The 26,824-nt window shown below is 38.7% G+C and overlaps 1 protein-coding gene across 3 annotated transcripts in view; it reads right to left on the bottom strand.

Annotated features, from left to right (window-relative positions):
- The window catches only part of smarca2 (SWI/SNF related, matrix associated, actin dependent regulator of chromatin, subfamily a, member 2), a 111,593-nt gene that overhangs the window by 21,553 nt on the left and 63,216 nt on the right, over window positions 1-26,824 (bottom strand). For 2 of the 3 annotated variants that reach the window (XM_052019371.1, XM_052019370.1), the window contains exons 17-28: window positions 26,469-26,535; window positions 25,312-25,422; window positions 24,629-24,871; window positions 21,853-21,966; window positions 17,776-17,883; window positions 10,915-11,001; window positions 10,074-10,120; window positions 9,361-9,527; window positions 8,468-8,631; window positions 7,332-7,559; window positions 4,587-4,625; window positions 307-384 (exon numbers count right to left, since the gene is read on the bottom strand). In XM_052019371.1, coding sequence (XP_051875331.1) covers window positions 307-384; window positions 4,587-4,625; window positions 7,332-7,559; window positions 8,468-8,631; window positions 9,361-9,527; window positions 10,074-10,120; window positions 10,915-11,001; window positions 17,776-17,883; window positions 21,853-21,966; window positions 24,629-24,871; window positions 25,312-25,422; window positions 26,469-26,535 — 1,453 coding nt within the window. The remainder of the gene's footprint in view (window positions 1-306; window positions 385-4,586; window positions 4,626-7,331; window positions 7,560-8,467; window positions 8,632-9,360; window positions 9,528-10,073; window positions 10,121-10,914; window positions 11,002-17,775; window positions 17,884-21,852; window positions 21,967-24,628; window positions 24,872-25,311; window positions 25,423-26,468; window positions 26,536-26,824) is intronic. The other variant, XM_052019372.1, reaches the window with a different exon arrangement.

Genomic DNA, 26,824 nt, shown 5'->3' on the forward strand with positions numbered 1-26,824 from the left:
TGATTTTATACACCTCTAAGTTCACCCCTTAGTTTCCAACACTCCAAGGAATAAAGTCCTAGCCTGCCCAACCTCTCCCTATAACTCAGGCCTTCGAGTCCTGGCAACATTCTCATAAATCTTCTTTGAGCTCTTTCCAGCTTAATGACATCCTTCCTATAACGGTGACCAAAACAGTACACAATACTCCAAGTGTGGCCTCACAATTGTGTTATACAACTGCAACATACTGTCCCAACTCTTATACAAGAGAGAATTAAAAATCAAAAACTTAATTTTTGATTAGTTATAATCTTATGCACTTACCATGAACAGTTCAAATTCTTCTTCATGACGAGCAATCATCTGATTCAGAGTTTCATCATCTGGAACTTCATCTTCTTCCTGCAAGTCAAGAAGTCAAGATGGCAACTAAATATTGCCTTAGCAATTGCAAATCAGAACCAGAATCATTCTATTTATTGATACAACACTTTCTGGTTGATGGAAATATCAGCACCTCTCTTTCAAGCTTTTTTTTTAAAAAATTGTTTTTCTCCCCCCTTCAATTGTACTTTAAATGAAAAAAAAATCCAATTCATTTAAGAGGCTAGGGCCACTCCACACTAATGAGTCCAGAAACAGGGACAGGGTATACAAAAATAGGACATTGCTGTGCCTTAAATTCCAGAATCTCCAGTAAGCATTACGTGTAGCACAGAAAATTAGATATCAGAATGCAAACACATTTGAAATCCATGATTTATGAAAAGGTTAAAATAGCGATGCCCATCAAATCTAATGTGATATCTGAACTAATTGCAGCAACAAGCTGAATATTGAGAAGATTGAATAATTTAGCTGGATATCAACACTTTAAAACAACTGGGTACAGTACATTGTCAAATGCAAGTTTTCTTGTGCACATCATTGTGCATGACACAAAAATGTTTATAGTGACTTGGTCCAATTGACTACTTCTGATAAATCATACATACATTTGAGTGCAACTTGTGACTTTATGAAGCATTAATATCAGAAGATATGCTGCTGCAACTTTAAAATTATAACATGACAGTGACACACATTAGACCATCGAATTGTGGAAAATGGCAGGTTGATCTGTCACGATCAGTATGCCAAGTGTGGGGCTTCAGTTTCTGGAAAATTTCTCAATTCTGGTTTGGCGAGTATACTACTAGATTTTCAGAAATTTCCCATAATCCTTCAACACACACACATCGAATTGGTGGGAATGAGATGCATTGCCAGGCTACAGCAGGAAATCCTGAAACTCTCTCATACGGGTATAGAGCACGCAGCTTAGGAAGCTTAATGTGACTGTGCTGAGTAAAATTAAAAGTTATACAGCACATGACAAAAGAAGAAAATTTCTGGACATGTCCAGAGATATGCAAGATTGTGTCTTCTCCTCCATAGCTTCTCCAGTGTTGAATCAGGGCTCCAGGGTATGCCATTTGTGCAGATAGCACCAGCTGAGATATTTAAATTTAGGCTTAACAACAATTACAAATTTTATATTGGGCATATTTTACTCAAAATGTCTCACATCAGAAAATAAATAGTGTACACCCTTGAGAACCACATTAGGTATTACAAGAATGTTTCTACTACCAAGTGAGTTCAGTTGAATTCCGGGCAGTCTTAGTTTTCCAGTATGATTGAAAGACAAAGTATATCAGCGAAAATTTTTCCATCTTGAAATTTGTTAAATGTGAATAGGTCAAGTTTATTTCAAAGTTTAGCAAAGAGAATGAGATAGCAAAAACTAAATTGTACAGATTGCTATCATATTAACAATGTGGAGGCAAAACTCAAAACTCATGGTAGAAGGCAAACTCCTGGAGGCAACACAATTCTTCAAACAATCCAAATAATGATATATTCAACTTGTTCAAAATTTTGAGTGTACCTAAAATGCAACTTGGCAGAAAAGGCCCCAAATTTCACAAAAACTTAATTTTCAAACTCAATGAATACAACGAAAGCAAGTTATTCAAGAGGAAATGTAAATAAAACATACATTTTGATAATCATCAGAATTAAATTGTTTCGCTAGTCAATAATATTATTAAAATCAACTCGAGTCAAGTCAGAATCATCTCTCAATTCAAAAATAGACTTGCTGAAAGAACACTGCCAGTCAAGCAGCATCTGTGGAAAGAGAAAGCAGTTAACATTTCAGGTCAGCGACTCTTCCTCAGAACTGAGGACTTGAAATGTTGACTGGTTTCTCTTTCCGCAGATGCTGCTTGACTGACTGAATTCTTCCAGCATTCCTGTTTTTTGCTTCAGATTCCAGCATCTGCAGTTTTATTTGTTTTCCATTATCTCTCAATTCCCTTCTTTATCCTACCTTCATCTGTCTCCAGTACACAGAACTAAAATATGGTATAGCAAACCTTCATTACACTGTCAATGCTGATGTCAGGAATGAATGAGTAGACAAATTTATGTAGCACAATTAACAAAATTCATCATGCTTTCAAGCCCACAAAGGACTCAGATCACCCATGAAACAAATCAGAACATAGAGTACAGGATAAATAATCTATAATAAAGAGAAAATATCCTTTCACATAGAAATTACCAGTATGCAAAAACTAAGACAGGCAGAGTTCAAATTTCTGACAACTCAACTGGTTTCTTTAAATTAGCTCTACGCAACCGGTACTAGTCAAAATATTGTCTTTAAAGAAAGCTTGATCCTAATGATGCAGTTCCACAAGTCAATTTTATACCACTTATAATATTAGTACCACACGGTGCAGATTTTCTTTTATACTTCCAGTAAACAAAAATGAAGTCAGACATGACCAAGTCAATGCAAAATGATTACATACAAGCTCATTACCCACACCTTCCCACTACCTCTTCCCTAGCCTTAACCACTGATACATTCTGAAATTAAAAAAAAGCTTCCCTGGCTGTTGACTGGCTAAGTAGTATTTTGTGCAGTGCGTAGCCAAACAGATCAGCAGGGCTTCAGCTGATCCTTGAGGCAGAAAATTATGATACAGCAACTGGCTTTACCGTGAGGAGAGTCAAGACAAGGATCACACTTCAAAGTGCTATCTTGCTCGAAATTGTAAATAATGATCAGGGAGAGGAATGGAAAGGCATGGAGGAAAAAACACATCATCGTGCTCAAGTAATATTGCCTGCACATTCAATAGCCTGTCGACTGCGTCCAGATTCACATAGGAAAAGTGGCCACTTAAGCGAGAGCCCAGAGGGCTGATGGTGCAGATGGAACTATATGCAAGCAAGAGTCAGCACATTCAGAGAGTACAGGTGAGAACATCAGTTATAATTTAGAACAAAAGCTTTTAAATATCATTTTAGGCCAAATAGAAAGTTAAAATAAAAGGGGAGATGAAGCACGTATCAAATCACACATACATGCAAACACATAGTAATTAGGGCATCCTTGCAGAATGTAACACAATTGCTATGTGTCAGAGGTTCTTTAGATTTACTTGTCCGTTTCATTAGTTACAGTGGCACCTCATTAGTGTGGGTGACCTATGAAATGACTTAAGCAGAAATTTTTAGGACAATTAACATTTCTTTAAATTTGTGCATTTCCAATTGATTACAGCTAACCACCTTCATTGGACATTATTGGTAAGCATTAAGACTCTTGCTAGATCAAAAATTGTGGTGTACCAGAATTTGCCAAGTTTAGATTTAACTTTTGCACTAAAAATTACAATAAAGAGATAAACAGCACAATTCAAATAGTTACATGCTTGCATGTTTTAATGTTTGTTTAAAAGACCTCAAAATTCCTCCCAGGATGAAATAAATATTTTGTGGAAATTTAAAAACCAGTCAAAAATTCAGTGTTATTAATTTTTTCTAGTATTTTGTGATATACTGACCTTTTGACTTTTTCTCCATTACAATTTCATTTCACTAATGTCCTCTCTGCATATTTCTCACTTTGCTACATCTGAAATTTTCATTTAGCCATATGCTTCACATTTCCCCCAATTTCTATGATTCTTTTCTTTTCTCATCAACTAACATTGGCTGGAAGAGCAGCCACCAAGCATTACAAATCCTATCCTTCCCCACCCCCCAACCCCAACAAAAAAATTCTCTAGTACCCACAATCAATAGGTTATAATTGTAGACAGTGGAACTTTATATTCTATTGTTGACCAATCACATTGCCAAATATCATAAAGGATGGTTCAAGATTTCCAAAAAGTGTGGAATGTATTAAAAGCTAAACTATCAAAACAAGGATCTTATAGTAAACATACTATCTGGTTAAAAGAACCATAGGATTAAGCTATTATGTATTTTGTGCATAGCCATCCATTATTGAGAGTTGAGAGTCTTTCAGATGGTTTAATCAGATATTTAACTATTTGCAAATTTTGAATAGTAGATAGGATTGACAAAATATAATTTTACTGAAAAACTCCAACCCTGCTATTTTGCTGTCTATTAATAATAAACCAGCTGATTAAGTATAAAATACAGCGTATAAATAAGACACTGTTTGTAGCATATACTCATTTTAAAGTTATTGAGCACAGCTATAGGTCACAAGCCGGCCAGTGATGTTATCCTACCCAGGCAGTACTGCAGGAAGGAGAAGCATTGGTGTCCCCCTGGTGGTGAAAGAATGCAATGTTACAACATTGATTTCTCCAACAATACAGTAGAAGATGGTTCAGAACACTTGAGGATTGCACATTTGAGAGAAAACTGAAATTTGCCATTTTAAAAGGGGAAATCATTTGTTATGATTGCTTTGCTGAATTCAAGCAATTTAAACTTTGGACAATGGGAATGGTCACTCCTCATATCACTTTAAAGATGTTATATTTTTAATCAGAATAATTTTGATCCTTTGCCTTTCAGGAAAGAATTTTTACCAAAAATACCACTCACTTATATGAAAGATATTTTGATGTTTGCAGGGGAATACAATCTCCAAGCAATTTAGCAGAATTGTTTGTCAGGCCATTAAATACATATTTGCAGCGTGACTCTCAAAAAAAAACCGAGTGCAATGTTTGTTCAAAGTAAGTTTATTAAATTCAATCAATGTTTTGCCTTGCTGCAACAGAAATACTCATTAACTGCCACAGCTCTGACAAAAGATGACTGATTGTAAACTTTCTATAGACCTTGTAAATTCATTGCATTATAGATAGCCTACTAAAAAACCCACATGAATTTGCTGACTTTCTGGCATAGAGGTTTTACTTTCAGCACATTAAGAATTAAGTTTATTGGAAATACATTAGTTGTATTACCAGAAATATTCCCGCAACACCTGAAAACAGCACTTATGACTTATGGGCTCCATTCACTCCTCCCCCCTGCGCCCCCCCCCCCCACCACTCCCTCAATCATAACAAATCAATTAAACTGAAATATTATTTTTTATGAATTAGGACTCTTGCTCATAAAAATATCCAAATTATTCAACACATTTAAAACATATTTATCTTCATCAGTATTAGCTGCATAATACTTTTGGGTTTGCAGCTAAGTGAATAATAATTAAAGTAAATTTGAAACTTGCTGTAGGGGGACAACATTAATTAAGAATGCGAAATTTAAAGGCAAGTCACTGCTGTACAAAATAGCTCACAATAACAATTTAGGTTGGAATCAATCATCCCTCTGCAATGCAAAACTGAATTTATTAAGATCCAAAATGTGTGGAACACAACTCTCCATTGCATTAGCAGAATTGGAGGTTAAAGATGCAATTGGATGTTAAAGATGCAATTGGATTGAATTGGTACAATTCACATTTCTGTCAGCAATTCATTTTGGTGTATACTTCAAAATCCATGGTAAAATGCATATTCTATAAATATGCAAAAAAGATAGACTTTTTAAAGGACTTCATTTAAATATTTTGTTTTTGAGACAAATAGATTGGTTCTAAAGATAAATGTTAGGTTTTATGGCAAGAAAACAAAGTATAGCTAAATTCCCATGATCATTGATCAAATTGTTATAGTAAAGTTTATGTATCATAAAAAAGACAAAACACCTGAACTTGTAGTTGTAAATATTTAGCTTTTACATTCACCATAAAGAGATGAGTACCAAGAATCTAGCTGATAATAGAGATATTCTGTAATTCAGCCTATCCAACAAAGTACTTTAAAAAAATACCATGTCATGTCTCACAGTGTTTGTTAATGGATACATGCAGTTTTATTCTATAAAGCCTAACATGTATGCTGCAGAAATTTTAAATATCTAACTTTCTCTATGCCTACATAGACTAATAAATGGTTCCTCTAGCCAAGTGAGTAATAAAGTCATCTGAGCATACTGTAAAAACATATCAGTTTATCTAAGTTTTAGGATGTGTGTGCATAGAGGATCATGTCTTTTGTTTATGAAAATCTACTGTATACACTTTAAAGCATGATTTATCACTGGAATGAGATGCAACTAATCTCTTCATGAAACAATGAGAACTTGTCATTTTAGGTGCAATGTGTACCAACAATAACTCGAAACATTGTTAGATGTATACTTCCAAAAATAACATTCTTTTTACTGCTTGAATTTCCTCCAAGGTACCTTTCCTGTTGCAAATTTTATTGAATACAGACCAGAACCATAAACCAATTGAAGACCCCTCCCTTCACTTCAAGTTCTGCAAGTACAATCAAGGCAAACTAACTGCACCTTACAAAAGAAATAAAGCATGTAAATGTGGCCATATGGTTTCTGATATAGAAGACTGTACATTTTATGTTTAAAATGGCTCAGCAATTTGCTATTTGACTATCAAGTACTTAGTTTTATTTTGTCAATTAAACAGACTATCTTCGCAGCACAAAGGATTTACAGATATTATTCCATAATTAATGCTCTTTTGGTCAGAGCTATTGATAAAGGCTGTAGGTAGCTAGAGGAGCATATCAGGTTCAAAATGAGGACCAACTGATCATTTCAGTAAGAGAAAGCTAAATGTACAAAGGGTGACCAGATAAATTCTCAGTCCTTCAAATTTTCTCCCAAAGTTCATTTGCACCTACAACTGAATCATGCAGTGAACTTTCAAAATAACAAATATTTTACAACTGTGATTGTACTGCCTGGTTTACAACAATACTGCAATTTTCTATAAATAATGATGGCTTTAAAATATATTCTAAATTTAGATATTCTATGTACATGAACACCAAGTTTTACAAATATTCCATGTACCCTTAAGCAACATGACTTTTTTTAACAAAAATAATTAAAATTTTTTTTTAGAAAACACGAATTGCAAAGGATGTTCAGACACCATCGTAAATAACTCAAATTTTAATCACAGTAAAAGGCTTACATACCTCATTCTGTTCCTCATGCTCCAACAAAGCTTGCAGGAAAGCTCGGCGCTCATGACTTGAAGATTTTTGATCAAACATACCAGCCTGGATAACTTTTTGGTCCACATTAAGCTTGTATTTGGCGGCAGCAAGAATCTTTTCTTCCACACTGTTGACTGTACACAGGCGCAAGACTCGAACTTCATTCTGCTGACCAATACGATGAGCTCTATCTTGGGCTTGTAAATCCTTGGAGATGCACAAGAATAGATAAAAAGGGTCTCAGCAAAAGGTTGATGAAATAATTTTAATCAGAAAGTCTACAATTAACTTGCAGCTTATTTATATGAACCAGTACTATGTTCAAGTTCTGTAATTTTTCTCCCTTTGTAGACCATCTACCTCACAATGACAAAATGAGATAATCTGTGTTTTTACTAATATCAGCTATAAAAACTTTGGTTAGGCCACATTTGGAGTAGTGTGCGCAATTCTGGTCGCCCCTTTACAGGAACGATGTGGAAGCTTTGGGCTTTCAAGAATGCTGCCTGGATTAGAGGGTACAAGCTTTAAGGAGGTTGGACAAACTTAGGTTTCTCTGGAGAATCAGAGGCTGAGGAGAGACCCGATAGAAGTTTATAGATTTATGAGAGGCATACATAGGGTAGACAGTCAGAATCTTTTTCCCAGGGGGAGAAATGTCAAATACTAGAGGACATGTACTTAAGGTGAGAGAGGGAAATTTAAGAGAGATGTGCGAGGCAAGTTTTTTTTTGACACAGAGAGTGGTAGGTACCTGGAATGGGCTGCCAGGAGTACTGGTGGAGGCAGCTATGATAGTGGTGTTTAAGAGGCTTTTAGGTAGATAAATGAATGCAGGGAATGGAGGGATATGGATCATGTGCAGGCTGAAGAGATTTAGTTTAATTTGGCATCATGTTTGGCACAGACATCATGGGCCAAAAGGGCCGGTTCCTGTGCTGTTTCACGTTCAATGCTGCACAAGAGATGGCCAAAGTACAAAAAAAAAGTTTTACTTCTGCAATGGAGCAGCAGAAGTGCAGAGAATCACACCACTAAAGAAAATTGGCAGAGAAGCAGGCATCATTTGACCTATTAGGTGGTTTAAGATCTTTTCATCGAAATAAGTCTCATACCTGATGTGGATTCCAATCACTGTCAAAAATGATAACAGTATCAGCTGCTTGAAGATTCAGACCAAGGCCACCGGCGCGGGTACTCAGTAGGAATATGAAATATTTTGAGTTCTCTTCATTGAACATTTTCAACAAAGCACCACGATCCTCTGCTTTCGTTGTTCCTGTGTATGGATAAAAGGTAGAGGGCTCAAGAGCAAAGTACACACATCTTCATTACCATAAAAGCAAAGTCATTACAAACTAGACTCAGAATCACAATGAAGATTTCACAAGTGTGTATCTACACAAATCACAAGGACATTTTGTTTTTAATAAGAAAGTCCAAGCCAAGAAAAGGATGATTCAAAGATCATTCGTGTATGCTGTTCTCACTTCATATGTTAAACCCTCCCCTTAACGTGAATTTCATAATTTCCATGAAAGATGAAAAGTCTATAACTAAAGCCCTCAAGTTTTGATTTTCAACAAATAGTCCTACTTTAAACCCGCTATCCAAGAGTGTTATTATGTCCTGAATGGATGGTAAATGTTTTCATCACATATTTAAAAAAAAATCAAATAATCTGTTTTGGCAGGAAATGTTAGAAAAAATAACTGATTAAAATCTAGTATTCATAAATGAATATTGTCCAACTGGAGTATGAATTGTAGGAACGTATAGGAAGATTTAGTATTATACTTTCCAAAAAACTACTTAACTATGTCATACATATGATACCATTAACAATCGAAGCAGCAATACGCAATCTCAACCAAGCATTAAAGCTATTGCTTACCACTTACTACTGAAATGGTTCCATACATTTCTATTTACATCATTTTACAACAGCTTTAATCAGAAAAGCAAGACAATTTTTGTCATTGCACCAAGTTCCCAAATGATAACGTACCATCAAGTCGCAAATACATAAAATTTCTGAATGCAAAGTAGTCTTCCATAATGGTCATCAATGATGTCATCTGGCAGAATAGCAGTACCCTGTGATTAGTAACTCGCAGTTTTGGCAAAATGCGGTCCAGTAATTCAAATTTTCCTGAAGCTCGATATAGGTCAGGACTAGAAGGAAAAGAATTGCATAGTTAAATAAGTAGCATGCTTTGAATGTTTGTTCAAAATTTAATCAGAATGAAGACATATTCTATCAAACATTACACCAGAGGAACAAAATATAGTTAATTATTGCAAGCCAATAAACTAGCATAAATATTTGAAACTCCTCAATTTCTTAATTATTTCAAAAGATGCTAATTAAATACTTCAACTGCAAATTGTCAGGGACAAATGTAATCTGTCTTTTTCCATTGTAACACAATTCCTAGTTAAGGCAATTTTCAGACTGAAACCAGCAATTATTACATAATACAGGGAAAATGGACAACGATCTGTCAAAGATAGCAATAATGGTCAATGAAGGGATCATACTCTCTATATTTTAGCTTATTTAAAAATCATCAGTTAACCTTGTACATGATATAATACAAACAAATGAAAACTGGCTCAATTAAAATGCACCAAAGCAAGTTTGCCATCTTGAATTTAAGTTGCAAAAATTGAAGTTCCATCATTAGTTTCAAAAGCTGCCCTGTAGGTTTTACTACTCACCCAGTAATGAGTCCTCCATTATAACCTAGGTGTTCAGCAAAAGATTCCTACAACATGACAGAATTGGTTACTGCACTGTGCAATTAAGAATTATATAATTCTTACATATTCAGGTAATCATTCACAAATAGAAATCTCCATCTCGGCATAATGTTATATAAAATGCACGTCAGCGTCTAATGCCTTTAACTGCCTTCAAATCAACCAAAGACTATGCTGGTGCTCAAGAGAAAAAAAATGAGTATTTGAAGATCAAAATTTCAAACCCAGCAAAAAGATCATGGTCTACCTGGCAGCAGTGATCCCCGCCCATCCAGAAGCTTCTGAGACCTGGACTATTTACAGCAGGGCATGTCAAGACAATGGAAAAAGCACCACAAAAGCCTCCCAACTCTTTAGAAGGATAAACAAACTAACATCAGTGTTCCCTCTTAGCCCAACAACCCAGCACTGGAGCCCAAGTTTCTCTCACTTGGGTAAATTGAGCAGGCCAACTCGTTTGCACACAAGGTAACAAGCTCCTGAAAAAGACTTGCTATTCTGGGCAGAGAGAAAAAGAATCAAGGATGTGCTCAAAGCTTCCCTGAAGGGCAACATCCCCACTGACTCCTGGGAAGTTTTGATCTACGACTGCTCAAATTAGAGAAGGAACATTTGGGATGGTATTAAGGACCAAGAGGTCGTGTGTTACAAGCAGTGGAAGGAGATTACACCTCTCCCAGCTGTTCCATCAGTTGCCACTCCACATCCATACAAGAGTCTGTTGTTCCAACAACGACAAATCATTATTGACCACGAATGAATGCCCAAGAAGAAAAATTCAGTGGCATCATGAACTTACCTCTATATGTTGAAACATGAAGGGATGATTACATATTTTTCTGAGCTGCATTATGGTATTCATAAGAGTTTTAGCACCACCTTTGCCCTAAAGGGAAACAGAAGGAATTAAAACAAAAATAAATTGCTACCACTCCTGCAAACTTTGAACATGCATATAGTAGATCATATTATTTGACAAGCATAATATTTATTTTACTCAGTTCTAAGTTTGAAAAAAAGCAGGCTGACTTTGTCCATGGAGGAGAAGTAACATTTATTGTGAATTATGCTTTGATAGCGCAATAGAGGTACATGTAAAGGAACTCAAATATGGAGCTAGTTTGTCAATTTATCCATGTAGAAGGAGAAAGCAAGAATCAATTTGTAGGATTAAATATTATAAAATAATTGCTTGCACACTCTAATTTGCTTAGTCTAAACAGACCTGTTAAAAGAAACACAGAAGTTGAAACACATGGATCAAAACACAGTCTTTTTCTCTCAGGTTCTGGCTAGAAAGCAACTACATGCTCCTGTAAGCAATGTTTCTTGGTTTTGCACGTATATATATTTGACAAATAAAACTGATTACACAGCCAGAAATACTAATTAAGCTATCTTGAACTATAGAGGATGTCAATTTTAATTTTACTGCAAGGAAGCTACTAACTAAGAGACATTAATACCCCCATTTCCAATGCAACAGTACGTTCTTTGAGTGTAATAGAAACAGTAGGGGATTTTTTTTTAAAAAAGAGATGTCAATCAACAGGCAAAATCCAACTGTTAACATACTGGACTTTGTTTAATCTTGACTCAAGCTACTCAGTCTAATCTTAATTTAACACGTTAACATTCCTACATTTCTGTATCACATTAGATGCGGTTAAAGATGTCGTACTCCAGATGGAATTTAATATGTTCCCATCTGGATATTCTACAGATTCAAGATCATGGTGAACACCAATTAATGATCTAATCGTTCATTCCATTGCTGAACATGGGATTTTCTTGAGCAATTCTAAACCACAGCAGTTACTCATTGTACTACAATACACATGTTGACGTGTTATGATACATAATTTAATAAAGTTGCTATTTCTTTGGTCCTTCTCATCTCAAATTATTTGTGCACAACTCCAGAAAGCAATTTCTCAGGTTAGATGGTAGATCTGTATGTGATTTACACAATCTCAGGCAAGAGCTTAGTTGCGAATATAGGAGGAACAATGAGTACGTTTGCAGATGACTTGAAAACTGGTCATATTGTTGATAACAAGAAAGGTAGTCTTAAGCTGCAGAATGATACTGAGCAGCTGGTAAGTTGTGCAAAGCAATGGCAGATGGAACTTAATCTTGATAAAGTGTGAGGTGATGCATTTTGGATGTCTAATCTGGGTAAGACACATCATGAATGGTGGGGGACCTGGGGAATATGGAGGAACAAAAGGGACCTTGGTATACATCCAGAAGGTACCTGAAGGTGGCAGCACAGATAGATATGGTGGTGAAGGCGGCATATGGGACACTTGTCTTCAACACCAGGGGCCTAGAATACAAGTGCAGGAAGGTCTAACCAAATTTGTTAGTTAGGTCACAGCAGGAATACCGTGTGTAGTTCTGATTGCACTAGAGATGGTGTAGGGGAGATTCACCAGGATGTTGCCTGCGATGGAATAGTTCAGTAGTAAGAGACTGGATAGGCTGGGTTTGTTTCCCTTGGAGCAAAGTATACAAAATTACAAGGGACACAGATAGGGTAGACAAGTAAGAAACTTTTTCCCATGGCAGAGACGTCTAAGACCAGACGGCATAGGTTTAAGATAAGGAGAAAGAGGTTCAGAGGGAATCAAAATTTTTTTCCCCCAGCTAGAGGGTGGTTGCAATCTGGAACACTGCTCGAGAAGGTGGTGGAGACATGTACTCTCACAACATTTAAGAAGCATTGCGATGAACACATGGATCACCAAGGTATAGCAGGCTACAGTCCAAATGCTTATAAACGGGATTAGTATAGATAGGTACTTGATGGTCGGCATAAACCGTCGGGCCGAAGGACCCATTTCTCTTCTGTACGACTGTAAGATGACAACAAACATTCTACAATCCTAACGCAGATGTCCATCTTTCCCATCCCTTGTAGACTATACTGACTTCTAGTTCTTAAAAGCGCAAATCAATTCATCGTTTCCTCCCACCTTACTTGACACCCTCCTATAATCATGCATCCTTTCATTTGCCTTTCACTCCTTTAGCTCTGACCTTTTCCAATGCCAATACTGGAGGCACAACCTTCAGCATGGCTCAACTTTCGAGATTCCCTCCTTATCTTATCCCTTCTTCTCCTCTAAATAGCCCTGAAAAAATAATGTATCATGAAGAGGTTTTAAACTGCTTCATTTAAACTGCTTTCTTCAAGGCTGTCTTAATTTCTTTACCTATTCTTACATTATTTATTTTCTTACTCCTTCTGCTGTCTATAGAACATCTAAGAGTTTGAAGTTGCTATTGTTATAGGTGCAGTAGTAATTCAAGACTTCTTTGCAAACCATTTAAATGATTTACTTAAAATAGAATGCTGTAAATATTCAAGATTAGCAGCATTTTCTGTTCTTATTTCAGATTTCCAGTATTTGTAGTGTTTTGCTTTTGTTTTACATATTTTGTTGCTGTCTTGTCAGACTCAATTTCCAAATCTCCCCCAAAATTTGCTATGTGTAAATTGGACCATCAATCTCCTGTACACATCAGTCAACTTTTTCCATCCTGACTCTACTTCCCCAAAATGAGCTTTTATTAGAAGTGTGCCATTTTCTAACCTTCAAATTAAGTTACACTACTACTGCAAGCCTATTTGATTACGCCCCATATGATCACTGTCAAAGGACATCTTGGAAGTTCACAGAGATCACGATAGGCTTTTCAGACTCTAATGGGGATATCACTGGCTCTAAAAGATCATAATTAATTATCGCAAGAATTACAAGGATTCCAAGGATTAAGGCTTTTTAAAGATGAGAGAAGTTAGACTGTTTCTCCTCAGAGAAGCAAAGATCACAGCAAATTTTAACAATATCATGGGTCTCCATTTTGAATGCAATTGGCAATTCCAACACAAATTCCCTTTAAGTATTAGTCTTCATGTTCCCACTCAATCTCCACTGCATATGCCTGCAAGCAAAATCTGTTGCATTTAATAATTTAACAAAACTGCTTTATAATTATTCCTCACTAACAAGCAATTAGAACATAGAACCATATAGCACAATACAGGCCCTTAGGCCCACAATGTTGTGCCGACCTTTAAACCTCGCCTAAGACTATCTAACCCCTTCCTCCCACATATCCCTCTATTTCAAATTCCTCCATATGCTTATCCAGCAATCTCTTGAATTTGACCTATGTACCTGCCTCCACCACCGCCCCAGGCAGCGCATTCCATGCCCCAACTACTCTCTGGGTAAAAAACCTTCCTCTGATATCTCCCTTGAACTTCCCACCCATTACTTTAAAGCCATGCCCTCTTGTATTGAGCATTGGTGCCCTGGGAAATGAATAAGCAGCAAAATGAATAGCAGTTCGATTTAATGCAAGGAGGAGATACTTACCATCCAGTCCAGGGGAATCCACTCCAGGTCTTACAGGTCTGACCCTAAACAATAACTTACCTGGTGGCTCCACTTCAGGACCGAAGAGTCGCCGCCACGTATCTCGGAAACGTGGCAAGAGGGCTGGGCTGCAGGCGAGGCTGAAACAACGTGGTTACAAGACCCCCCTCCCCAGCTTACTTCTAGCTAACGTCCAGTCTATTGAGAACAAAGTTGATGAACTAAGGGCAAGACTGACCTACCAAAGGGAACTGAGGGACTGTTGTGTACTGTGTCTCACTGAAACATGGCTTACACCTGCCTCACCTGACTCTGCTATTCAACCAGACAGCTTCTCGATTCATCGAATGGACCATACAGGGTCCTCAGGCAAAGTTAAAGGTGGAGGGGTCTGCTTCTTAATCAATAACCTGTGGTGCTCGGACGTGACGATCCTGGCGAGCTCCTGCTCATCCAGCCCGGAATATCTAACAGTGAACTGTCGACCATTCTATCTGCCAAGGGAGTTCGCTTCAGCTATCCTGATGGCAGTCTACATCCCACCACAGACGGACATGAAGCCTGCACTCAGTGAGCTATACTCCGTGGTCAGCAATCTTGAGACAGGATACCCTGAGGCCCTCTTCATCATCGCGGGGGACTTCAACCTCAGGAGTGTGTTACCAAAATACTATCAGCACATCTCCTGCTCCACCAGGGGCACCAACACCCTTGACCACTGCTATACAACCATCAAAGATGCCTTCCGAGCCACCCCTCATCCTCACTTTGAGAAATCAGACCACCAGGCTGTGCTCCTTCTCCCTGCATACAAACAGAAGCTGAAACGGGAGAATCCGGTACAGAGAGTTGTGTAATGCTGGTCTGAGGAAGCAGATGAGCTTCTACGTGACTGCTTTGAGACAGTGGACTGGACCGGACCATGTTCAAAGACTCAGCTGCCAGCCTTGATGAGTATGCCACCACCATCACAGACTTTATCAGCAAGTGTGTGGAGGACTGTGTAACAAAGAGGACAATACAGGTGTTCCCAAACAGGAAGCCATGGATGAACTGGGAGATCCACTCCCTACTGAAGGAGAGGACCGCTGCACACAAATCTGGTAATCCTGAACTGCACAAGAAAGCAAGGTATGACCTTCGTAAAGCTATAAGGGATGCCAAGAGGCAATACCAACTCAAAACAGAGTCCCTGACCAGCCGCCAGTTATGGCAGGGCTTACATGCCATAACAGGCTACAAGACGAAGTCAGACTGCATAGCTAACAACAGCGCATCCCTTCCTGATGAACTTAACGCATCCTATGCGCGTTTTGAACAAAAAGGAAGTGGATTGTCACCATCCACTCTGACAGCCACCAAAGCAGCTGAACCTGTGATCACAGTGGAGGACGTAAGATCAGTCTTCCGAAGAGTGAACACGAGGAAAGCACCTGGCCCAGATGGTGTTCTGGGCCGCGTGCTCAGATCCTGTGCTGATCAGCTGGCAGAAGTATTTGCGGACATATTCAACCTCTCCTTGCTTCAAATCTCAGGTTCCCTCCTGTTTTAAGAAGACCACTATCACCCCGGTACCAAAGAAAAGCAAGGTAACATGCCTCAATGACTACCGACCAGTGGCTCTGACATCCACCATCATGAAGTGCTTTGAGAGGTTGGTCATGGCATGCATCAACTCCAGCCTACCAGACAACCTGGACCCACTGCAATTTGCCTATCGCCAAAACAGGTCTACAGCGGATGCCATCTCCCTGGCCCTTCACTCAGCTCTGGAGCGTCTGGACAATAAGGACACCTATATTAGACTATTGTTTATTGACTACAGCTCTGCCTTCAATACAATAATATCAAGCAAGCTTGTCACCAAACTCTGAGACCTGGGGCTCAACACCTCCCTCTGTAACTGGATCCTTGACTTTCTAACAAACAGACCGCAATCAGTGAGGATAGGCAGCAATTCCTCCAGCACAATTATTCTCAACACTGGTGCACCTCAAGGCTGCGTCCTCAGCCCTCTACTCTACTCCCTATACACTCATGACTGTGTGGCCAGATTCTGCTCTAACTCCATCTACAAGTTTGCAGATGATACCACCGTTGTAGGCCATACCTCAAACAGTGATGAATCGGAGTACAGGAAGGAGATAGAGAGCTTAGTGGAATGGTGTCATGACAACAACCTTTCCCTCAATGTCAACAAAACTAAAAAGCTGGTCATTGACTTCAGGAAAGGAGGCGGTGTACATACACCTGTCTACATCAATGGTGCCGAGGTCGAGAGGGTTGACAGCTTCAAGTTCCTGGGAGTGAACATCACCAACAACCTGTCCTGGACAAACCACGTGGATGCCATGGCCAAGAAAGCTCACCAGCGCCTCTACTTCCTCAGGAGGCTAAAGAAATTTGGTTTGTCCCCTTTGACTCTCACCAACTTTTACTGATGCACCATAGAAAGCATCCAATCAGGATGATTCATGGCTTGGTATGGCAACTGCTCTGCCCAAGACCACAAGGAGCTGCAGAGTTGCGGACACAGCCCAGCGCATCACAGACACCAGTCTCCCCTCCTTGGACTCTGTCTTTGCCTCTCGTTGTCTTGGTGAAGCATCTAGCATAATCAAAGACCCCACCCACCCGGGACATTCTCTCTTCTCTACTCTTCCATCGGGTAGAAGATACAGGTGCCTGAGGGCATGTACCACCAGACTCAAGGACAGCTTCTACCCCACTGTGATAAGACTATTGAACAGTTCTCTTATACAATGAGATGGACTATGACCTCATGACCTCACGATCTACCTTGTTGTGACCTTGCACCTTATTGCACCGCACTTTCTCTGTAGCTGTGACACTTTACTCTGTACTGTTTTTTTTACCTGTACTACATCAATGCACTTTGTACTAACTTAAAGTAACTGCACTGTGTAATGAATTGACCTGTAAGATCGGTTTGTAAGACAAGTTTTTCACTGTACCTCGGTACAAGTGACAATAATTAACCAATACCATTAACATAGATAAAGCGTTCAAATCTCAACCAAACTACTGGTATGGGATGACTGGATTAGATCTTCCAAGTTTCAAATTTGCAGTGCTCACAATATTGGTTTTTAGAAGCCTTGAGTTTAGTGTATAAGTTCCACAAGAGTCACTTGTCACACTTACCTGTACCATCCAGTTTATCACTGGCATAATTTCAACAAAGACCTTGTAAAACATAGGCATTTTAAAATTGTGTATTACTTACTGCTTAAAACAAAACCAGTCCATACCTTTTTATCTTTCTCAGAGCCATCTGTTAGAAGAATTCCTTTTGCTTGCATGTGACGATATAGAACCTTTTGCAGAGAGGACATGTCACATTTGATGACATACTCAACCTAAAAATTAAATTCAATTTATTACATGAAAAATAAATGAAACCTCCATTTATTGACAAAAAAATAAGACCAGCAATTTTGACATAATTCTAAAATCTAACTGGACAAATATTCTTTTTAGTTCATGTTTTTTTGGGTTGTGGGCATTGCTGGCCAGGATTTATTGCCCATCCCAATTTGCTCTTGAGAAGACAGTTATGAGCTTTTTGCCGTACTATTTGGGGGAGAGATCTAGGAAGTAAAACCCAGCAACAATGAAGGACTGGCAATATTTTTTCAAGTCAGGCTGGTGAGAGATTTTGGCAGGCATCTACAGGTGGTGGTATTCCCATGCACCTGCTGCCTTTGTCCTTCTTGGTGGTAGTCATTGTGGGTTTGAAAGGTGCTACTGAAATAACCTGGGCAAGTGAGTGCAGTGCATTTTGTAGATGGTACACACTGCAACCACTTGCAGTGGTGGTAACAAGGGAGGTTGTGCCAATCAAATGGGCTACCTCAAAATGTCAAACTTTGAGTTGTCAGTGTTGTACTCAAATAGGCAAATGGAGAGCATTCCATCATGTGCTGAAGCTGTGCCTTATTGATGATGGAATATCAATGTCTATTGCATGCTGTTTAGCATACACATAGCCCACCTTTGCAGTTTCACAAGGCTAGGGCCTCATCATTTTTAGGTTTGCCTCATGCTGCTTGCAGCATGCACTTCTGCATTTCCCATGAAATGATTGACCCCCTGCCCCCACGCCCCACTCCACTCCCAGTTTGGTGGCAATAGTAGAGCAAGGGATCAGAATCAGATTTATCATCACTGACACATCGTTAAATTTGTTGTTTTGCGGATATGCTAGACCATGAGGTCATGGATCAATAGAGTACATTCTGTTGCTGCCGATGTTGCCAGATGTCTGCTGAACCTATCCCATTTGGCAAGTTTGTGGTGCCACACCACATGATGGAAGGTACCCCAAATGTAAATTTCATTCACGATGGTCACTTCTAACAATGAAGTCGTGAGCAGATGCATATGCCACAGGTAGAATGACAAAGATGTCAAATATATTCATCCTTTATGCTGTTTTAATCAGTCTGTATTGGCGCTATCAAGCTATTCTTGGTCATGAATATTGAAGATTAAGACTTGGACAAAGTAAATGAGTAAAAAGGTCACCGGCTGTACACAGCTGAAAGCACAGTTCCTAATGCTGGGGCAATCAGATTGGGGTATGCACATAAAACTACAGGAGTTGGAATATACATGTCTAGAAATTGGAATTCACCTTTTTGGAGCTGTAATCAGACTGTGTGTAGGAAAGGGGAGATTAGGGGAAAGGCCGATTTAAAAACACAGTAGGGTGAAAAATCATACTCAATCATGTCCACGGACTTTACCTGCATATTTCCTGAAAGCAGCTGTCTACAGAGTTCACTCTTGCTATGTCACTACTGGAAAATGTGCCAATTCTTAAAGAATATTCTCTATAGTAGCATAAAAGATTGCCATGGAGAGGAAGAAAAATGTGTGGGTGGGACACAGTGCTTGCATGCATATGGGTAACTGGCATGTGGCTGTATGGTCTAGTGAGCCATCGTACCACGAGTAGCTGTGAGGTATAGGCTCATGAAAAGGCCAGCGAGTGCATGATATACTCTGAAGTGCATTATACAGTGGGACTGTGACCATTGCCAGCTGTGGTTATGGGCAAAACAATGATCTCTCTTTTTATATTGTAGACTTCTGTAGGATTTATTCCTTGTTTAACTGCAAGGGAATAATAGATTGTAGGTCATACTTTTTAAACAGCCAACTGCTGTTACTAGATGCAGAAATGGTCACTGTTGCCAACAGATGCGCATCAGATGTTAATGCAAATTCACTGATAATTGACCTGGAAGTGACTGCTATCATGAGGTAACATACACAATATAACTTCTTTGCACAAATTGTACATTTAAAAAAATGTGCACACAGCAGTCAGATTTTTAGGCAATAACAATGGTGATGCACCTGTGCATGGAATGATCTGTCTGTATGGCATGCAAAGAAAAGCTTTTCACTGCACTGCGGTACATCTGACAATAATAACCAAAATCCAAATCCAATTCCAATGGATGCAAGGCAGATTAGGGATGAGGCAAGTAGATATAATCCAGCAAAGCATTTAAATGAAAGGATGAACATCTTAAATTTGAAGTAACAATACCAGGTAGCTAATGCTGCTCAGTAGGATCACGGAAAGAGGATCAGAGACTTCCTAAATTACAGGGTACAGGCTGATGAAAGGTCATTAACCCAAAATGTTGTCTCTCTTTTCTTTCTCCACAGGTGCAGATTGACTTGCAGAGTAGTTCCAGCATTTTGTAATTTTCATTACAGACTGCAAAGTTTTTGATGAATTGAAGTAGAATGGGAGAGAAGATGAGAGGCTGGCTAAGGAGAGCAGTGGATAATTAGGCCAGGTGGTGACAAATCCATGGATGGGAGTTTCAAGAGCAAGTACAGAGAGGAGCAGGATGAGAGATGTTAGAAATGAGGAGTTTTACATTGAAGAGCATAAGGAGTATGCACAGAGTTAAACAGGATACTAAGACTTCAAACTCTACAACCATAAACAGTGGCTGGAGACCAGGATAACATTAGTGATTGCTGATTCATATTCAGCCAGAAGCGTCAGGGATGATCCACCTCCTGAGATCTGCATCATCACAGAAGCCAGTCTTCAGTCAATTAAATTCACTCTATGTGATGACAGTACTGGATACAGTGTAGGCTATAAGGGTTGGGTTTTGCCAAACTGCTGCGTCCAAGTCCTCATCACGCATTGATGCAAACGTGGACCAAACAGCCAAATTGCAGCAGGGAAGCAAGGGTAATTGTCCTTAATGTCAAGGCAATATTCAACCAACTCCAAGAACAGAGGGACTAACCATCTATCCTTGAAATTCAATGGCATCACTATCACCTAGCCAACATCAACATCTAGGGGACCACCACTTACCAGAAACTCGCTGGACCAGCCACGTAAATACCCGAGCTACAAGAGCAGGTCAGAAGCTGGGTATTCTGCAGCAAGTGACCTATACCCAGCAACCCCAAAGCCTATCCACCATCTTCAAGACATAGATCAGGAGTATGATAGTAAAGTCATTTGCCTGAATGAGTGCAGCTTCAATCATTCTCAAGAAACTCTTCACCATTCAGAAAGAGCAGCCCACTTGATTAGCTTCACATCTACCACCCCAAACATTCATTCCTTTATCACTGATATACAGTGGCAACAGCGTTTACCGTCTACAAAATGTACTGCAGCTACTCATTTGCTGGATCTAAATCCTGGAACTTAGCCCAACAACACTATGAGAGTATCTTCATCAGAAGGACTGCAGAGGTTTAAGAAGTTGGCTCATCACCACCTTTTCAAGTACAATTAGGAACGGGTAATAAATGTTGATCTTGCCAGAGAGCATCTGCAGTTTTATGCTCAAGCACACAAGGGTAGTGGAAATCTGAAACGGACTCTTCTAATAAACTGTTGTGGCTAGGTCAATTGAAATTTTGAACAATGTGATACAATTTTTTGTTAGATTAAAGAATAGTGGCAGGGAGGTGAAATTATGATTCAGATAACAATGATCTGAATGATTGACGGAATAGGCTTGGGAAGCCAAATGGCATATTTCTGTTCTTATGTTTAAACATGGAGTTGAAAAAGGATTAGCATTAGGTAAGGGATAAGGTCAGGAATGCCAAAGAAAAGGGAAGTTAAACATTGCTCAGTGGCCTGCAGGAACAAATTAAGGACTGTATTAAACAAAATTATCAGCAATTTTGTTAAAGCTCTACCATTATAGCTATTTACAAATAACTATTTTTTGTAAGCAGGGATAAAAATTATTAAATACAGGTACAAAAGCTCTGTTATAAATAACTAATTTTCTATTTCTCCAAGCTTCTAAAGAAAATGTTAAAACCTTTTCCGGCAACTGGGATTCAACTTCTTTTTTCAGCCTTCTCAGAAGGAAAGGACGCAACACTTTGTGAAGACGACGAATGATCAAGATAGTTTCTTCCTCATTTAGATCCACCTGTTAAGAAAAAACAAACAGGGATTTGGTTTACTTGTCCTTCTTGTACAGCATGACGTATGTCTAACAACTTCGCTTTTTCCATTGAGGGAAATGTAGACACACAACCCAGCTGAATGATCTGATAAACCTGTGGAATTCGTTACCACAAAGGTCAGTAGTGATCAAGTTGTTGAATGTATTTGAAATGAGATTTCTAGTTGCAAAGAGCATCATTTGGGGCGGTGGGGGTGGGGGGGGTGGTGGTTGTGGGGAGGTGGTGGTAAGCAAGACCATGGCACTGAGATATGATTGTATTGAATGGAAAATAGACTCACAGGCTTGTGAATGGACTAATCCTGCTCCTATTACCTATGCTTCTAGACTTTTACACGGTTACTGGAATTAAGTTTCCAGAGAGTTTCCAGCATCTACAAAATTGCATTCAATTAAGTTTCAGCCAAGGGGAAGTAACAAAAAGTATATTAATAGGGCTGCCAATACTAACTCCATCCACCTCCTGCTTGAAAGGATTTTATTCTGTTCAAGAACTCTCCATTTTGTCAAAAATAAAATGGTTGCCTTAAAGAAACCAGACAGTTGCTTGTATGACAAGTTTATTAAATTGAAGAGAATGTGAAGGACATAATAGAAATTTTTCTTATAGCACCTTTAATGAAGCAAAATTATCCCAAGTCCTCCTCGGGACCATTATTAAATAAAACCTGCGTCGTATTAGGAGATATTGGGCTGTCCAGCAGAAGCTTGGTCAAGTTTTAAGGAACATGTCAAATTGAAGGAGAACTAGAGGGAATTAGCAAAAGAGTTCAAGACTTGGCAGTTGACAGCACAGTCACCAATGCAGCAGTGATTAAATGCAGGGATGAGCAAGAAAACAGAACTGGAGTAATGTGGAATTCTTGAGGATTTAGGGTTGAACAAGGTTATATAGAAGGGATTGGCAAGAGGGATTTGAAAACAAGGATAATAATATTTGTAAAAACAAAATGCTGCTTAACCAAGAGTCAACATAATTTGGTGAGCACTGGAGTAACTGGTGAAAGGGAGTTGGACCTAATTAGGACAAAAGCATCAAAGATTTGGAATACTTCGGCAAAGTTCATTTAACCATTTTTTGCTATTGCCCATTGCATCCAGATCTTTTCAATTTCAGAGATTGAACAGCAGCCTCAATTTACTGCTAAAAAAACCAAAAAAAGGATTCTGCCCAGAGGGAAGAGTTTATAAAAAAGGTACAAGAAACAGGAGCAGGTGTAGATCATATTACTCCACAGGCTTGTTCCCATAATTCAGTAAGACTAGATCTGATCAGATCATGGGCTTCAACTCAATTTTCCTGCTTGATTATAATAGAACATGGAACAGTATAGCACAGGAACAGGCCCTTTGGCCCACAATGTTGTGCCGACATAGCTAATCCCTCCTGCCTGCAGGATGCCCATGTCCCTCCATTTTCCTCTCATTCATGTGCCCATCCAAGCCCCTCTTAGTTTGCCTCCACCACCCTGTCAGGCAACGCACCAGGCACCCACTGCTCTCTCAGTAAAAAATCGTACCCCTCACGTTTGTTCTGAACCTACCCCCCTCACCTTAAATTCATGCCCTCTGCATTTCCACCCTGGGGGGGGGGGGGGGGGGGGGGGGGTGGGGGTGCAAGAAAGATACAAAGATACCGGCTGTCTACCCTATTGATTTTGGAAAACAGTCTCCACCTTTTCCTTTCCAACCACACTACACATCCCCCCCGCAGACTCTGTCTTTACCTCTCACTGCCTCGGTGAAGCAGCCAGCATAATCAGAGACCCCACCCACCCGGGTCATTCTCTCTTTTCTCCTCTTCCATCAGGCAGAAGATACAGGAGCCTGAGGGCACGTACCACCAGGCTCAAGGACAGCTTCTATCCCAGTGATGAAACTATTGAACGGTTCCCTTATACGATGAGATGGACTCTGACCTCACAATCTACCTTGTTGTGACCTTGCACCTTATTGCACTGCACTTTCTCTGTAGCCGTGACACTTTACTCTGTACTGTTATTGCTTTTACCTGCACTACCTCAATGCACCCTGTAGTGCTACCTCAATGTAACTGCACTGTGGAATGAATTGACCTGTACAAATCGGTATGCAAGACAAGCTTTTCACTGTACCTTGGTACATGTGACAATAATACACCAATACCAATACACTGTTCTATTTTCTAAACGGGGGGGGGGGGGGGGGGGGGGGGGGGGTGGGAAGAATTCAGAAATCAGAGGTGCAAAGGGACTTTGGAGTCCTAGTTCAGGATTCGCTGATCCCCATCCAAAAATCCCCAGAAATACACAAAAGCACCAGTGGTCTTCAGCAGGTCAGACAGCATCTATGAAGGGAAGTGGACATTCAACATTCTGGATCCCAACCCGAAATGTCAACTGTCCACTTCCCTCCATAGATGCTACCCGAGTTCCTCCAACGCTTTGTGTTGCTCCAGCTTCTAGCATCTGCAGTCTCCTGTGTATCCAAAAACCCCTCTCAGCTTTGATATACTTAGTGATCCTGCATCCATCTAACTAATGTGCAGGTAGTATTACACAATGAATTCTTTTGGATGTTCAGGTTCTGTATATTTATAAAAACAACTTTAAATGGAAATGCAAAACAATATTAGCATGATCCTTACCCGTTCTCCAGTCATGGCAAATGGAGCATTAAACCATTGTTCAAAGGTGCTGCAGCTTTTGAAGATTGTAGGCAAAAGAAAATTCAGAAGAGCCCAGAGTTCAGGAAGTTTGTTTTGCAGAGGTGTCCCGGTCAAGAGGACCCGACGAGGTGCAACATAATGAGTATTCAGCACCTGGGTCAGCTTACAATGGTGATTTTTCATACGATGACCTTCATCTACAATCATGTATTTCCATCGAAGCTACAAAATAGAGGAAATATCTGGTGAATCCAAACACCTATCCCATAAATTCCACAAGTAAATGAATTATGCTACTGAAAATGTCTAGAAAACTACTAAAGACAATACCACAAATGAACAGAATTGCACCATTCACTGGAAGAATATTCATCTAGTTATTCCTATTCCCTTTCTTACAACCAAATCATAAATTATTAAAAATTATAATGAGGAATTTTACTTCTTCAGTCTGAATTTTCTAGCCATTTCAAAACTAATTAAGCTTGGATCTTGTCACTATTAAATAGGTAACATTAAAATTGATATGCATTTAGTAGGTTAATTTCTATTAATCTGACAGTCACTTCTGTATCAACCCAAAATTAGCAAGATATCCTACTTGCAACAACTACAACCAAGTTTGGTAAATAACGTTTGTCAGATGGGTAAATTTGTCTTACCTTAGCAAGCACATGTTTGTCCTTAATGATGTATTCATACGTTGTTAAAAGAACATTGAATTTCCCACTGCGTAACTGCGGAATAAATGATCGACGAAGTGCAGGAGTACCCTTGGATGTAATGAAAGTTGCATCAGAATAGCAAGTCAACAAATATTTACTAGTATTTCTAGCACAGACCATCACATTTAAATAAATAAAAACATAGTGCAAAACTACATTTCCACTTGCATTAAAATTACACCTTGCACTGCCATTTCTTGTGCAACAATCTATACTACTATTTTATATGTTAATGGAACAATTTAACTGGAAAATTATGTTTACTCAGCCCACATTTAGTGTTTCTTCCTTATGCCCAGGTTCAACTTGTGCATAACAAAATATTAAAAAATTTTAAAAATTAGGTTTAAAATGTCAGGTCTGAAAGTACTTAAACAAACAAATCCAACTTTTCATGTTTTAATTAAAACTAAATTACAAAGCACATCTTGTCAAGTCAGCATGGTGCCAGAAAAGCTGAAAGAGAAATGTGCGACAAATCTAACTACCCACAATGGAAAAAATAGCCAAGTACACTATAACAATGTGCAAAGCAAAGGTCTGTGCAGAGTTATTCTTCCATTTCTAATTCAAGCCTGTGGTTTCTCTAAAGCATTGACATTTCTCTTTAATGAGGAAGTGTCAGAAATTATAATGCAAAATTAGCGATAAATGCACCTTAACAAGTTAACTCCATAAGGTATGTTAATATTAAAGTCCACAGATCAATCCCATATGTAGCACAATCTAAATACTACATTGGATATCTAGCCAAATTCATTTTTACCAAGAAAAATTCATTCTCTGCTGCCCACAATGACATGCCATTCTTATGACATTGTAGACTGACTTGCTAAATTAAAAAGATATTGAAGTTAGAAATTTACGTTATTAACATTCAAAACTAATTGCATATTAGTATGCAGCTCTTTTTACGTTCTCCTCTTCAATTAACTCATTTTTATTTGGATCCAGCAAGGAGTATTTATTATTCATCTGAAATGCAAAACATACACTATGGAATTAAATTAGAAGAATGTTATTACTAGAAAATATATTTAGAAGACTAGAAGAAATAAGAAACATTTTCTATACCAAGTTAAAACAAAACCAACCTTATAAGAAATTTTTACAACAGATGGGGCCCACTTATCAAACTCGTATACCCAGTTGGACAAAGTTCTAAAGAGAAATACAAAAAAAAGTTAATGTTTAACTCTCAATTCAAATATTTAAGTATCATAAAAAGGTTCAAGTTAGAAAGCTTTAATTCAATCACCACTTATTCATCATGCTGAAAGCAAATATATTACTCCTCCAGCATTTCAAATAAGTAGATGTTGTCAAGTTATATGTATACCACAATATTGTTCATACTTAGTCCCCAAAATAATTAAGAAATCATCAAATCCTGAAACACATTAAAAAGCAGCAAGTCAGATTTGACCAATAAGTGTTGATGTAGAACAGG

This window comes from Pristis pectinata, chromosome 7 (genome assembly GCF_009764475.1).
Source record: "Pristis pectinata isolate sPriPec2 chromosome 7, sPriPec2.1.pri, whole genome shotgun sequence".
Taxonomy (NCBI): domain Eukaryota; kingdom Metazoa; phylum Chordata; class Chondrichthyes; order Rhinopristiformes; family Pristidae; genus Pristis; species Pristis pectinata.